The 14,137-nt window shown below is 42.8% G+C and overlaps 1 protein-coding gene across 1 annotated transcript in view; it reads left to right on the top strand.

Moving 5' to 3' along the window:
- Nucleotides 1-14,137, top strand: part of Csmd2 (CUB and Sushi multiple domains 2) — a 526,828-nt gene that overhangs the window by 381,947 nt on the left and 130,744 nt on the right. The window contains exon 25 of the mRNA XM_042684124.1: nt 1,819-1,945. Coding sequence (XP_042540058.1) covers nt 1,819-1,945 — 127 coding nt within the window. The remainder of the gene's footprint in view (nt 1-1,818; nt 1,946-14,137) is intronic.

Below are 14,137 nucleotides of genomic sequence, written 5' to 3'. Positions count from 1 at the left end.
ACAAACAGATAACAGTAAAATGAATAAGCTAGTAGGAAGAGCAGGCAAATGTAAAGGGTGATGATATACTTATTTTCTTTGGATTTGCTGTAAGATTGATTTGGTTGGTAAGACTGGACTTGGAGAACCCACTCAAGCAAGGCTGAAAAGACCATTTATGCTTTGGGCCTTGATGGCCTTCCCCACTGACACCCCTCTGGTCACTGCTTCCAGGGGACTGAAGCTATGTGTTTGGAGCAATATGAGCATATTTTCACACATGTCATGATAGGGGAGACGTAAGTGTGTTCTGGAGATGAGTAAACCCTGCGACCAAATCCAGCCAAACCCAGCAAACCAGGAAAAGTATCACTGCTGGTGAATCTGCTTCAGGCCACTCCTGTTCAGCCACTCCTGTCATTTGCCTGTCCTCAGATAAAGTGGTTCAGTGGAGAAAGAAACAGAATTTGTGTCCCTAGGGACATGCCTCAGGAGGTACTGTCCTGTGTGAAACATAAGGACAAGATTGGTATCCTGCTGCTGTCCGAGCTCCCCCGCTCTATTCCTGGGGCCAGACAGGCTTTCTCCCAACTGTAGCTCTTTCTCTCCTCCATTCCCTACCATAAGCCCATTCATCCTGGCACATTATTATTCATTATTATTGTTGTTATTGTTGTTCTTACATTTCTACCAATCATATGAGGGTTCTACTTTGTCCACATCCTCTCCTGTACTTACTATTTTGTCATATATGCATGCTTTCCCCTTATAGCCATCCTAGTGGGGGTAAGGTGGGATCTCATTGTGATTTTGATTTGCATTTCCCTAATGGCAAATGCTATTAAGCATCTTTTTACACATATATTGGCCATTCATATGTCTTCTTTGAAGAAATATCTATTCTCATCCCTTGCCTATTTTTTAATTGGATCCTTTTATTGTTGAGTAGAGAGGGTTTGGGTTATGCCCTGAATACAAGTTTCATCCAGGGACCTTCTTGTATTTTAATTTAATTTAATTTTTTCTGAACTTCAGAAAGTTGTACAAGGGAGTTACAATCTAATGTGTCCATCTAAGTGTCCAGTGCTTCCTGTTCAGAATCAGCCTTTTCATCCTTGTCTCCCTAGGCTCATTTCTCATGCCCTGCTTCATTTATCACATACATGCATTGAGTATTTTTGCTGTATTTGTCCCTTTCCTTTTTCATTCATCGGCCACACCACCACCCCCCTGCCGCTCCCCATACCTGCCCACCTTTACAATATCATTTCCGCTTCTCACATTTATTTTGCTAAACTATCTGTTAACTGTTCAAAAGATTTGCTCTTTGGCATTTTACTTCTGCATTTACTGTACTTCAGTCAACTAAATCATGTATATAAGCATATGCCCCTATCTGTGATTATATGGGAAGTTGTATTTGGGATCTAAGATCCACATATGAATAAGAACATGCATTTTTCTTTCTTTCTGGGCCTGTCTTATCTCAGTCAACATGTTTTCCAGATCTACCCACACAGTTCACAGTAGTCAGCCCACATATCCCACAATAGATGAATGGATCAAAAACTGTGACATATATACGTTACATATATATCATTACATATATATAATTACATGCGTATCACACATGATATATACATATATATCACATATATATATATATACATATATATATATGGTGAAATTGTATGCAACCAACAAGGACTTTCTTATAAGCTGACTTAACCATCTGAAATGCTGGCAAAGGACTAGGGGCCACTAGCACAGAGGAGCCGCCAAGTGACCACTAGGCACTGGGAGACCTAACCAAACTCACTCTTTTGGGATTTCTTTCAGCTGAGTGTGGAGGAATACTGAGAGGAGAGCTATCGGGGCAAGTGTTGTCACCCGGCTACCCAGCTCCCTACGAACACAATCTCAACTGTATCTGGACCATAGAAGCAGACGCTGGCTGCACCATTGGGTAAGTGGCCATACCAACAAAGTTAACATTGCCAATTGCCAAGGAAAATGATCATCAGCACCATCACCAGGTCCCCCTTAGCTAATGCCTGACCTCCACTTCCACTCTTTACCACCCTTGGAGGCCTTTGAATTCAACAGTAGCTTCCATGACCCCAGATGTGGGCTGGGTTCTGTGGAAAACCTGGATAGGCCCATTTCTCAAGGTAACATTCATGAGCCAGGGACATCACCACCTAGGTAAGCTGAGACCCAGTAAAGCAGCCAATGGCATGAGTTTGAAGCTGTTCAGCTAAATTTGAATCCCAACCCTTGAATTTACTGTTGGTGGGACTTTGGGAAGGCCTTTATCCCTGATGAGTCTCATCATCTCTTTCTGGACAGTGTGGGTCTTGAAAGAAAGCGCTGAGTGAGATGTTGTGTGTAATGAGTTCAGCACAACCCTTGGAACATAATGACAGTTCAGGAACTGTGTCATGCAGTTCCTGAGTGTCAGTAGGCTCAGTTAAAGTTCTGTTCCCCCAGGCTGGTTGCTCCCTTTTCTCAAGTCAAATTCCTCATATCTAAAATGAGGACAAAACACTTGTTTGTTAAGCTGTGAAGAAAGTAAACAACAAAAGCCCAGTGGTATCTGCTGTCTCCCTCAAAGTATGGCTTCCCTTTCATACAAGGCCCTGAATAGTATAGATCCCTTACTGGAGTTCCAGAGTGCCTGGAAAGAAATGAGTACACTCCCCTTCACTTCTGGAGTGCAAGGGCCTATCTCATTCCATTTCACAATACCCAAATGTGATAATTATAAATGGACATTATTGTTATCATTTTATACATCAGAAAACTTGCTGCCTAAAGACTGGGTGTTGAGCTGTGACTTGTCTGATGACATTGGGTGTTAAGAGCTGGTGGAGGTGGCAGTATGAGTGGGGATGTGAAAGGAGGATTGAATATGGAAACTGGAGAGGAAGCAATCTGACCAGAGTGTGAGATACATGTGGATAAGGAAGAGATAAATAAATAAGACACAGCCAAAGAAAGTTCTTAAGAAGCATTGGTCCACCAGGAATTGGCAGTGCAGAGAGCTCATGGGAAGAAAGCCACTAGAGGTGATCCAAGAATAAATTGCTGAGAGTTTAGAATGAAGGTGGAATGAGCCAAGAAAAGAGTGGTGTTGTGGCTAGGAGAGATGCCTGACCTTGAAAGATCTCAATGAAGAACTGGCTGAATAAGCACTGCCCAGTAGTTGTAAGACATGGACATTCCTGTGTTCATTAAGACTTATATACAGTGAGTGTTTGCTATGTCCAAACTTTGGAGGTATACCCTGCACAAAATGAGGTCAGCCTTGCTCAGAAGGACTTTGAGTTGCTGGAGGACAAGTTAGTTAAACATCCGCTCTTGTCCTGCACACTGCTGCTGGGATGACCAACCACTATCAGCACACTAGATCCACTCACCTCTGAAGAGGACATGGTCCTCATAGGGTGAAAGCTGTACATCTTATCTGGCTCCCAAGGACACCATCATAGAGTAAAGGCTGGATGTCTTTTCTGGCTCCAGAGATGCCATAATTTTACCTACCACCCTAACATTGGTTGCCAGCATCTTTCTTCAGGGACATTCTGTTAAGGTCATGATGCCAGTGACACCACCCTCTTGGCCTAGTTATATGCCTTGGCATATAACTCTGCCCTGTGCCTGGAATCATCTCCCCCTCCAAAGACTTAGGTTTAAAATTCCTCATTTCTCAAAGTCAAGTGCAAGTGTCAGCTTACCCACCAGGACTTCTTCCACTTCTTCCTAAGAGTCATCCCTCCTTCGTCCAACTCTCATTTCCTGTGGTTTATAGTTCTTTAAGACCCAAGCCCTTTTCTCTTTATTTATACACCTGTCCCCCCTACTCTCCTAGACCAGTGGTCTGTGCCCAATTCTCCTCTTTGCAATCTCCTTTGCAGTGAATGAAGTAGCTCTGTGACTACAGAGAGTGTTAGTCCCTCAGTGAAAACTGAATGAACAATGATTTGAGCACATGGACTCTCACTTTACATTGTGCCTATGCAAAGCATAAAAGTTTGCCCACTTTCCTAAATTGGCATACCATTCAGTCATTCATGTCCTCAGATAGTAGATCTCTGTTAGTTTACTTCATGCTATTAAATAAGTGAAGAAGGTCCACTCACTGAACACAAAGAGATTACTGCCTACATGTACAGAACTTAAGGAAGAAAGAGAATGAGAAAGACAGATAAGAAGACCAGAGAAGTCATATTGGAAAAGGTGACCATGTTGTTCTGAGGGATGGCCTTCTGGTCAAGGAGGAGGTTTGGGGGGAAGGTGAGGGGCTTCCCAACAAAAGAGGGTAGGCACTATGGACTGCCTCAAGGAGCTGAACCATTGCCTGTGATATGGTAGATGTCACCAGCCATGAGACATGGAGCTGGTGGAGCAGGGGTGGCCGGACCTGGGAGGGCCTAGGGACAGTGAGCTGCATCTAGCATCTCCTCGTTCTTTTTAACTCCTGCCAGTGTCATGGGTAATGGACTGAGTGGACCAGCCTGGGTCCGTCCCTTGGGTTTTAGGGTGTGTTGGGTGAGCTGACCCAGAAGTGGCAATAGAGATGGAGACGAAGGGACTGACTCAGGAGACATGGAAGTGATCACATCAACTGAACCCACTGTCTTTAGCAAATATGTAAATGGAGGTTCTCTTATCTGAAATAGATAGAAAAGTTGAAAAACGGTAGCCAAGCACGCACACCTGCCACCCAGACACGATGTTGCTAATATTGTTGGCATATGTGCCTCTCTCTTTGTACTTCCTTCATTTTTTGCTTCTTGGCTGAAACAGCAGTAAGTACATTATTGGCATCAGTATACTTGGTTGCTAATCCTTCGGCCAGCATCCTCCAAAGTGATGGGCAGAGCCCCATTAGCATCCCTAAGAGGCACAGCAAGCAGCATTTGTCCAGGAATTGAGGCTTCTTCTGGGCACAAAGAAGGCCTGAGAAATCAGTGGGCAGGAATGAAGATGTCTTTGTTAATTAAAACAGCCAGCAAGGGGCAGGGGCACAAGAAGCTCAGATCAAAGCAAACACTACCCTCTCCAGCAGAGGGACGCAGGGAGCCATAGGCATGCTGTAAATGTATGTAAGGAGATGGGAGACAGAATGCAAAGGCAGCATCAGTCTTCTCTTGGGAGGCCCCTTGTAGCCACGGGAAGAGATCTTCTGGCTGCATTAAGACATTAGCATGGAGAGTCCTGAGATGCTTGTCCTTCCTAGTCCCCACCCAGCCTCCCACCCTACGCACATGTACACCTGTGTGCTGTGTCTGTGCAATCCTGTCTCTCATCCCTCACCTCTATTCCCTCCTTTCCCTCTTTTTGCTTTCTCTCCTGCCTTCTCTCTTTCCTCTCTTTCTCCTCTCCCCTCTTCTTATTTCTCCCTTCTCTTCTTGGCCTCTCTCTCCTCCTTCTCCCTCCCTCCTTTGTCTCCCTCTCCTTTCTCACCTTACTTTATTGAAACAGCTAGCAGCAAAGTTAAGAAATTAATAATTATATGGACATGAAAGAGACACTCTTATGTTGAGTCCTTAGTTAGATTTTTTTCTACTGGGACTATATTTGTAGAATTTTTCTGTACAAAACTAGATACTCATTTTTGAAAATCCTAAATGCAGCAATAAAGAAGGTAAATAAGCCATAAACCCTAAGTTCCCACTATCTGTCTCTGTGTCTTTACCCCTCCATACATAGCCATTGGTGTGTATTTGTTCTATTGATATCTATTTTCAGGCATTTCTGTGGAAATATAGACCAAAAGCAAATTTAGTAAACACCGATTGTAAAACAAGACCATCTCGGTGACTGGCTTTTTGTTTTTCCACTTAGTCATACATCATCGTCTTATTGTGTCAATGTATATAGATCTGCCTCATCCTGTCTGATAACTGCAGAACTCTGTTAAGCACAGAGCTGTAATCGACTTAACTGCTCCTCTATTGATAAAGTGAATGTTTTTCACACTTTTACCCCATGGAACATCCTTGTTCATGCATCTTCAGATAACCAATGATGTCCTTAAGATACATTCTTAGAAGGCAAATTTTGGCACATGTCCTCAAATTTCCCCCTAGATATTATAGCAAGACACACATCCACCCACACCCATGGGAAGGCTGGCTGCCCACACAGCAGTATTATGTGATTATGTGTGTGTGTGTGTGTGTGTGTGTGTGTAAAGCATATATATATATGTTATATATATGCCTATATATAATATATATAACATATACATGCCTATATGTAATGTACATATAACATGATATATATCCATATATCATGTTATATGTACATTACATATATGCCTTGCCTTTCCATCTCTACCAACTTGATGGGCAATAGGACATTTAGAAGTCATTGCTGTTTTCACTTTGTTGTACATTTTTCTTTTGAGTACCTTGTCTTTTTTGCCTGGTGTTCACCTGAGCTCATTTCTAAATAGCTCAACATCTCAATTTTAGATTTCTTTTAAATCCAAGAAGATCTAAGATTTTCTTTGTTTCAATAATGAAGATTGGAGCCGGGCGCTGGTGGCTCACGCCTGTAATCCTAGCTACTCAGGAAGCTGAGATCTGAGGATCGCGGTTCAAAGCCAGCCCGGGCAAGAAAGACCGTGAGACTCCTATCTCCAATAAACCACCAGAAAACCGGAAGTGGCGCTGTAGCTCAAGTGGTAGAGCGCTCGCCTTGAGCTGAAGAGCTGAGGGACAGCGCCCAGGCCCAGAGTTCAAGCCCCACGACCGACAAAAAAAAAAAATGAAGATTGGACTTTGGGCTCTGTACTTGCTGAGCAATTGCTCAATCACTTGAGCCGTGACTAGTGTTACTGCTTTTAGTTTTTCTGATAAGTTCTCACAGTTTTGCTGAGGGCTGGCCTTACACTGCATCCTCCTATTTCCACCTTCCAAGTATCTGGTATTACAAGCATGAGCCACCATGTACAGACCCAAGAATTTTTTTTCATAGCTTAGAATGACAAGCATGTACCACTGCATCCAGCAGTGAGAAGGGGTCTCAAGAAATTTTCTGCCCAAGCTGGTCTTAAACTGTGATCTTCTTGGTCTTAGTCTCCCAACAAAAAAGAACTTTTTTAAAAATTACTAGGTGGTTGTATATTTTTCATGACCTTTTTCATCTTGCTGTAATTTTATTCCTGTTTAACTATTTCAAATTTCCTTTTTGTTGGTCTTCTGTGTGTGTTTAAGAATATACAAAGAGGTTCTATATGCCTTCCTTCAAACAAGACATTATACATCTTACTGCTTCCTTTTATTTTTTTACTCTCCTGCTGTTGGGTGATGTATCTGGCTTTGTATTTTTTGTTTCTTCTTGTGATTGATAATTTTCTCTCCTGTTACATTCTGCTGCTGGTCTTGGATTTTCCTTAATTCTGTCTTCAACTGTAATTATCTTGGTATGTGCCTCTTCCTTGTCTTAGAAATCTTGTTTTTGTTTTTATTTCAGAGGAAAGAGCCCTTTGTGTTTTCTGACTGATATGATAGCCTCTCTTTGTTTTTACTAGCGTATCTCCCTGCAACTCTCTTGAGGAGACTGTGTTGTTGTTTTTTCCAGTGTCACATGTTTGTCAACTACATATTGTAGTTGGGTCATTTGATGATTCTGCCAGATTCTTTGTTTTGTGTGCTTTATTGCTCATTCAGAGGCAAATCAGAGCTAAGAGCTAGATTCAGATTCCAGGCTACCTATGGGTTGACTACATAGTGTGGAAAGTTCTTTTGGGGCTGTTGACTCAGTTCGCATGTCTGTGCAACTGTGACTAAAGGCAGTGAATGTCATAAGGTCCCTGTGTAGATAAATGAGTTAACAGGTATAAAGATGGTTGTTTGTGTTACACAGGCAGGGCATCACCTAAGCATAGCAGTTTATAAGTGCCCCCTAAAAGTCACAGGTGGGGGTTCTGTGCTGTGAGTGAGAGCAAGTATGCAAGATGAAAGGTGACATGTGGTAGCAGGCCAGCCCCTGAGATGATCCTTGGGGACATAGAAAGGAGATCACTTCCAGGACCCATGCTCTGCCCAAACTAATTACTGCAGGTATCCAGGAGGACTTTTCACTCCAACAAGTTGTGCAGGGATAGCCCCTCTCAGGAGACTCCAAGAGAGACAATGAGTGGCTGAAGGAACCTGGCCATTACCCTCTTAGATGTGAACCAGGCTGGAGAATAGGTCCTTCCTGGTGTGATTGGCAAAAACTTTCTCTGGGACCCGTGTGACCTCTATAGCCTTTGGTAGGTGCTCTGTCCTGAGGACCAAGAATGAGAGTAGAAAGTGAAAGAGCTCCATCAAATTCTAACAACTCATAGCAGGTTCACAGCAGTGATACCACCCATGCCGCCAAATCTCATATCAGTACCCAGTACAAAGAGAGCTCATCCTATAAGGTCAGGGCCTCTGCTCTGTCTCCAATGCAGAGTCAAAGCTTTCCTGCTTATGACCAATGGTCTAGCTCAAATATCTGTAACACTCAGGTTCTGCACCAATGTTACAGTACCGTATTGTAGATGAGAGCACTGAGACCTGAAATAAGTGCCTGATAATTTGGACTCTAAAACCACATGTTGCTCTTTAAGCCTGGTTCCACTGAGCCTTTGATGTCTCCTTTGCACCAGGGACCTTATGGTGATGCGTGGTAGAAATGCTGAGAATAGAATGCAAGCAGCATCTATCTTCAGGGATTCACATTCTAGTGGGAATCATGTCAAAGAAGCAGGTGGCTCCAAACCAGGCAGAAGCTGTTGGTGCCAGCCACTAAAGAGAGAGGAAGGAAAGCCTGCCTGGAACTGCCTGCAGTTTTACAATTGGGGGAAGGGAATGAAGACCTGAGCACTGTAGATACTAGGTCTGTCCACCAAAGTGAAATCACCTGATGTGCTGAGTCACATGTGAGAGAGAAAAGGCTGCATGGATATGAACAGAGGGTGGTGGGGGTGGGGAGGAGTGTCTCACATAAGGCCAAGGGCTGGAATGAGAACTCTTGTTGACTTTCCTAGTGTAACCCAAGCCATTGGTACATTCTGAAGACAGGAATAGCATTCAATTCCAGTAAAAAATAAAAAGGAAGAAGAAAAAAACTGGAGCATTCTCTCCCCCAGGCATTCTGCCAGGCACTGAGGGCATAAATATAAATAAGAAACAGTCATTTCCCTTGAAGGACTCAAAATTACAGAAAGAAATTATATCATCTAGGAATGGAAATAGAAAAATTGACTAAAACTGGCTTCACAGATGGAGGTTCATTTTTCTCCTGAAATAAGAATTGAAAGGTTCCATCCTGACCTGGTAGAACTTCCCCTGCTCTACGATCCTGAGGCTCTCATCCTAAGTTACTTCAGTGGCTGCTGCATCTCCAGACATTATATCTGTGTTCTAGTCTAAAAGAAGAAGGAAGAAGAAGGTGCACAGGAGCTCTCTCCTGTGAGGGTTTGTATTTATTTGGGAAGAGCTATCATCCTTAGAGATACCTTTCTACATTGCTTTAGTCAGAACTTGCCATGCCTGGCTAAGGAAAAGTGAGAAATCAATTTTGGTTTTGTTTTTACAGTCTCTATAGGAGAGACAGATGAGAGGTTTGGAAATGAAGTACAGCTCGGGCACTCTGCAGTATCTGCTTCTGTTTCTAGCATAGTATGATACATGCTACAGGAGAAGAATGCACAAAACAAATGGAGAAGCATTGTGATGATGGGTCATGATGATTGTAGGTGACAGGTGGGTGTGAGAGGAAAAGTGCTGCTCTAACTGTGCTTTAAAGAACAGGAGGAGATTGCTCTGCAGGGTAGAGGGAAAGACCTCTTGGGCTTACAAAAGAGGTGGATCTGGTTACCATTCTCTCATGCCTGTATTCCTAGCTACTCAGGAGGCTGAAATCTTAGGATCTTAAGTTGAAGCCAGCAGACAAATCTGTAAGACTCTTGTCTTTAATTAGCCTGTAGGAAGCTGAAAGTGGAACTGTAGCTTAAGTGGTAGAGCACCAGCTTGTGTGAAAAAACCAGACAAGAGTACAAGGCCCTGAGGTCAAGCCTCAGTATCAGCACAAAAAATAAAATAGAGAGAATGGAGTGAATATGCATATGCACATCCTATCTGCAAGAGCTCATAGTCTGAGGTGACAGTGGTGGCAAGGCAGGGAGAAACAAGGCAGGGAAACAAGGGAGGGACTGAGAGAACCATTGAAGGATCCTGGTTATAGTCAGAAGAGCTGAGTTTCTTGCATACAGCTTCAGTTGGGACTTTGGGCAACAGATGGCTGTTTTAGAGGTGCAAGTTGAGAAGAGAGAAGACATATTTCTCTGCAGGTGTACCCTCTCTGCAAAGCCCAGAGATACATGGAGGATGGAGAACTGCTTGCTTTCGAGCTCTAATTTCTCTTCCTAATCCTTGTGTAACAATAAACTGCCTATATGGCTGAATGTTCTTTTCTGTTGAATTTTCACTGTAGGGAGACTTATTCATGATTAAGGCAGAGGGAAGGCTGGAAGATCCATTCTCAGTGCTGGTCACAAAGCAGCAGGATTGCAGAGAGAAGGGGCCTGGTTTTGATGCACCAGCTCCCCTGCCTAGTGGAGTTTGTCAGCCCCAAAGGACACCAGACAAGACAAAATTCCTGGCTGTGCCATAGCCTCGAGTCCCCTACTGCTGCAATTTCATGTTAGTCAGAGGGCAGCAGCTCCCCGCAGTGGTCAGTCTGCCTCTCTTTATGTAGCAAGTGAGCAGCTGGCCCCAAGGAGGTAGAAGACACCAGAAGTGAAGCTTGTGTTCACAGTTCTTGACAGAAATCTTGGCCTCAGGTTCAGTGGTTTGCAGAAGGTTTGTTTTTAAGCAGCAACCCTAACTTAAACTTTAAACAGAGGAGGTCCATGTACTTGCACTGCATGAGCTGATCTCCTGAAGGGACTACACTGCTGAGCCTGGGTAGCAGCTATGCCTCTGTCAATGTTAAGATCTCAGCAAAGCAGGAATTAGCTGAAAGGAGATGGAAAGTTGTTTTGAAAGAGAGAAGTAGATGGCCTGGTAGATGTAAATGTAGCTTTACAGGTGGCCGTGCTGTCTGGCACACCTCTCTGGATCTGGTGCTCTCTGGATCACCTCTAAACACACACACACACACACACACACACACACACACACACACACACACACACACACGTATGCACGCACGCACACGTTCCTTCAAATTATCCAAGTATGATTACCCAGCCAAGCTGCACTGGACAGTTGAATTGGCCAGAATTTATCCATTTGACTGTCAGCTTTCCATCCTAAGAATGAATTATAAGAGCTCTTAGGAAAAGAGTTAGCAGCTCATTCAAAGAAATGCACACACCTTATTGACTGATACTAGGTCAGTACAGATCTCCCCTTGAGATGAGACAAGAATAATAATAAGAATAATTGAGAAAACTTGTGGTGTGCTTCATAAAGCACAGGATTCATAAGAATAAGCATTTTATTAAGAAATATAAAAATACTTTTTCTGAAAAGGTTTATAACAAGAAAATTTGAAGGGCTATAGACATAATAGTATGACTAAGTATAAGAAGTAAGGATGATAAGCAGAGGGATGGTGAGTCGTAGAGAGAATTCTAGAGACAGAAACGTTGGGATGGAGACAGGTAAAAATATGAAGTAAGTAATTCCCCAGTCACAATTAAAATCCACAATACCAGTGTTCGCCTTGTAAGAAATAAAAACATTTTTTGTCAGTCATGGGGAACAACAGAATGGTGAGACAAAGGACAGGGGGAACCAATGCAACAGTGACATACATACAAGACAATATGTTGGAAATGATCCATACAACTTGGGAAGGGGGTGCTTGGGGGGAGTGAAAGTGGGAGAAAAACGAGGAGGGGTAACAAGTTAGACAAGAAATGTACTTATTACCCTACTTATGTAACTGTGACCCCTCTGTATATCACTTGGACAATAAAGATAGGAGACAAACTAGGGAATGCAAGACGCAAAGGTGTGGAAGTAATGAAAGAAAAGTAGCCACATAGGGAAGGCCAAGCCACAGCCCAGGCAGCGTCAGGGAAAAAGCAATGAACGCTTGTTTTCTATAGTTCTGAAAACTAAGAGGTCCAAGACCCAGGTGCTGGCCTCTGGTAAAGGCCTGTTCCTCATGAAAAAGACCTTTTTGCTGTCCTCTCAGTGTGAGGGCAAGCAAGCTCTCTCAGGCTTCTTTTGTAAGGGCACTAATTACATTTGTGGAGGCCCCACCCTCATGATTCAGTTACCCCCTCAACATTCCGCCTCCTAAAACCATGTTGGGATCTCAACAAATGAATTTTGAATGAGACACCAACATCCAGTCCATAACACAGGTCTTCCTCCTCGATCCCAGTGACCAAAACATTTTTCATGGATGCCCCTAATTATAGGATGATCAGGTCTGCAAGGAAGAATGGATAAGTGTTGAACGCACAGCATATCTCTTCAACCAAGAACAAACATATCAGTTCTGATAAGTATGAATTATTTCTGTCTGGCCACCCTACTGTGCAAAGCTGAGGGAAAAGGGGGAGCAGAGGCAGCCTCTGGAGCAGGCCAGTGTTGCAAGCATGGAGAATGGGCAGCAAATAGGAGCATCCTCTGTTGCTACAGGTGGGTCCACTACTGATCAACCTGTGGGCAGGTTGCTCAACTGTGGGGCTGCACCTAAGACATCCATATTGCAAGATATAAGTTGGCTAAAGAAAAGAAAAATCTACTACGTAGATCAACAGAATATTAACCATAAAATGTTGGGACAAAGGAATAGAATAGAATCTGAACACACATAAATAGGAATCAGGGATCACAATATTGCTTTTATTTAAAAGGAAAAAAAAGAGAGGACAAAATTCTCAGCCAAAAAAAAAAACTATTAACAAGGAGATTCTTTCATATGATAAAATACATATGCCACACTAATGCTAACAGTCATGAATCTTTATGCACCAAATAACCTAATGAGAAAACATAAAGCAAAACTGTCAGAAATCCAGGCAGAAATTGACAATCATTATAGAAACTTCAACCCATCTTTCTTCGTCAAGTAAAATAAAAGGAAGAAAAAAAAAGATAAAAATGGCATTTGTTTCAGATGATTTTTTTTTCCATTTGTAGATTTTATGCTGTGTTTATCAAGCTTAGTGGGAGGCAGTTTATGTGTGGTTTCATTTACAATAATCCTCTCAGCAACACTCTGCTGTATGATGGGTTTTTTTTTTTTAACAAAGGAGTAAACTGAGGCTCTGCAAGGGTATCTGGCTGTATCTTTTATGGGAAACATTCCTTTCAAGGTCAAAGTTATATCTTTTTCCTTACAGAATTCTTGACACATATAGGGCAGAATCTACCCTGTTACAAGATTAACATTGAGAGAAGGTAACTGGTCCAAGGACATCCCAGGACATTAGAGAGAAGCACATGGCAACAATCCAAGTCCACAACATCAGACACTTAGAAGCTCTAGAATGTTTGACTTTCTCAGCCATGCAAAGGCCAGTTTGGTTGTATTGTGTTGTTTCATTCCTGATGGTGCTGAGATTTTAACTCAGAGCCTAACTAAGACTCTACCTCTTGAGCCTTGCTCCCACCCCTTTTTTGCTTTAGTTGTTTTTCAGATAGGATCTTGAGTTTTTGCCTGAGGCCAGCCTCTGATCCTTCTACCTTTACCTCCCACATGGCTGGGATAGTAGGCATAGGCCCTACTACACCCAACTTGTTGACTGTGATGGGGTCTCTATAATCTTTTACCCAAGCTGTCCTTGAACTTCAATTCTCCCTATATCTGTCTCCCACCCAAGTACCTGGGATTACAGGCATGAGCCTGCCTCTCAAGGCCAGTTCTTTTCTACTTTCAAAAATAACCAAAGGAAAAAAAAAATGTTTGGTCTTTTTAACTGTCTTTTGAATTCCAGCTGGCCCTAGGAGAAAAGACCCTCATATGTAACTCTAGATACCAATGTTAGCTTTGGGCCTTGGGATGACTTCTCACTTGCTCTTTGGATTGCATGATACTTTAATTATTATTGTCTACCATTATGTTCATGGTTTAATTGTTGGTTTGCACTCGGGTGGCTCAGAGGGGGGCATTTTATAGAACAAGTAGTATTTTCTTATTGTCATTTCCA

Source organism: Dipodomys spectabilis, unplaced genomic scaffold (assembly GCF_019054845.1).
Source record: "Dipodomys spectabilis isolate Male_0828 unplaced genomic scaffold, ASM1905484v1 ptg000002l, whole genome shotgun sequence".
Lineage (NCBI taxonomy): Eukaryota > Metazoa > Chordata > Mammalia > Rodentia > Heteromyidae > Dipodomys > Dipodomys spectabilis.
The sequence above is the reverse complement of the archived record's forward strand: the minus strand, read 5'-3'. Positions and strand labels throughout refer to the sequence as shown.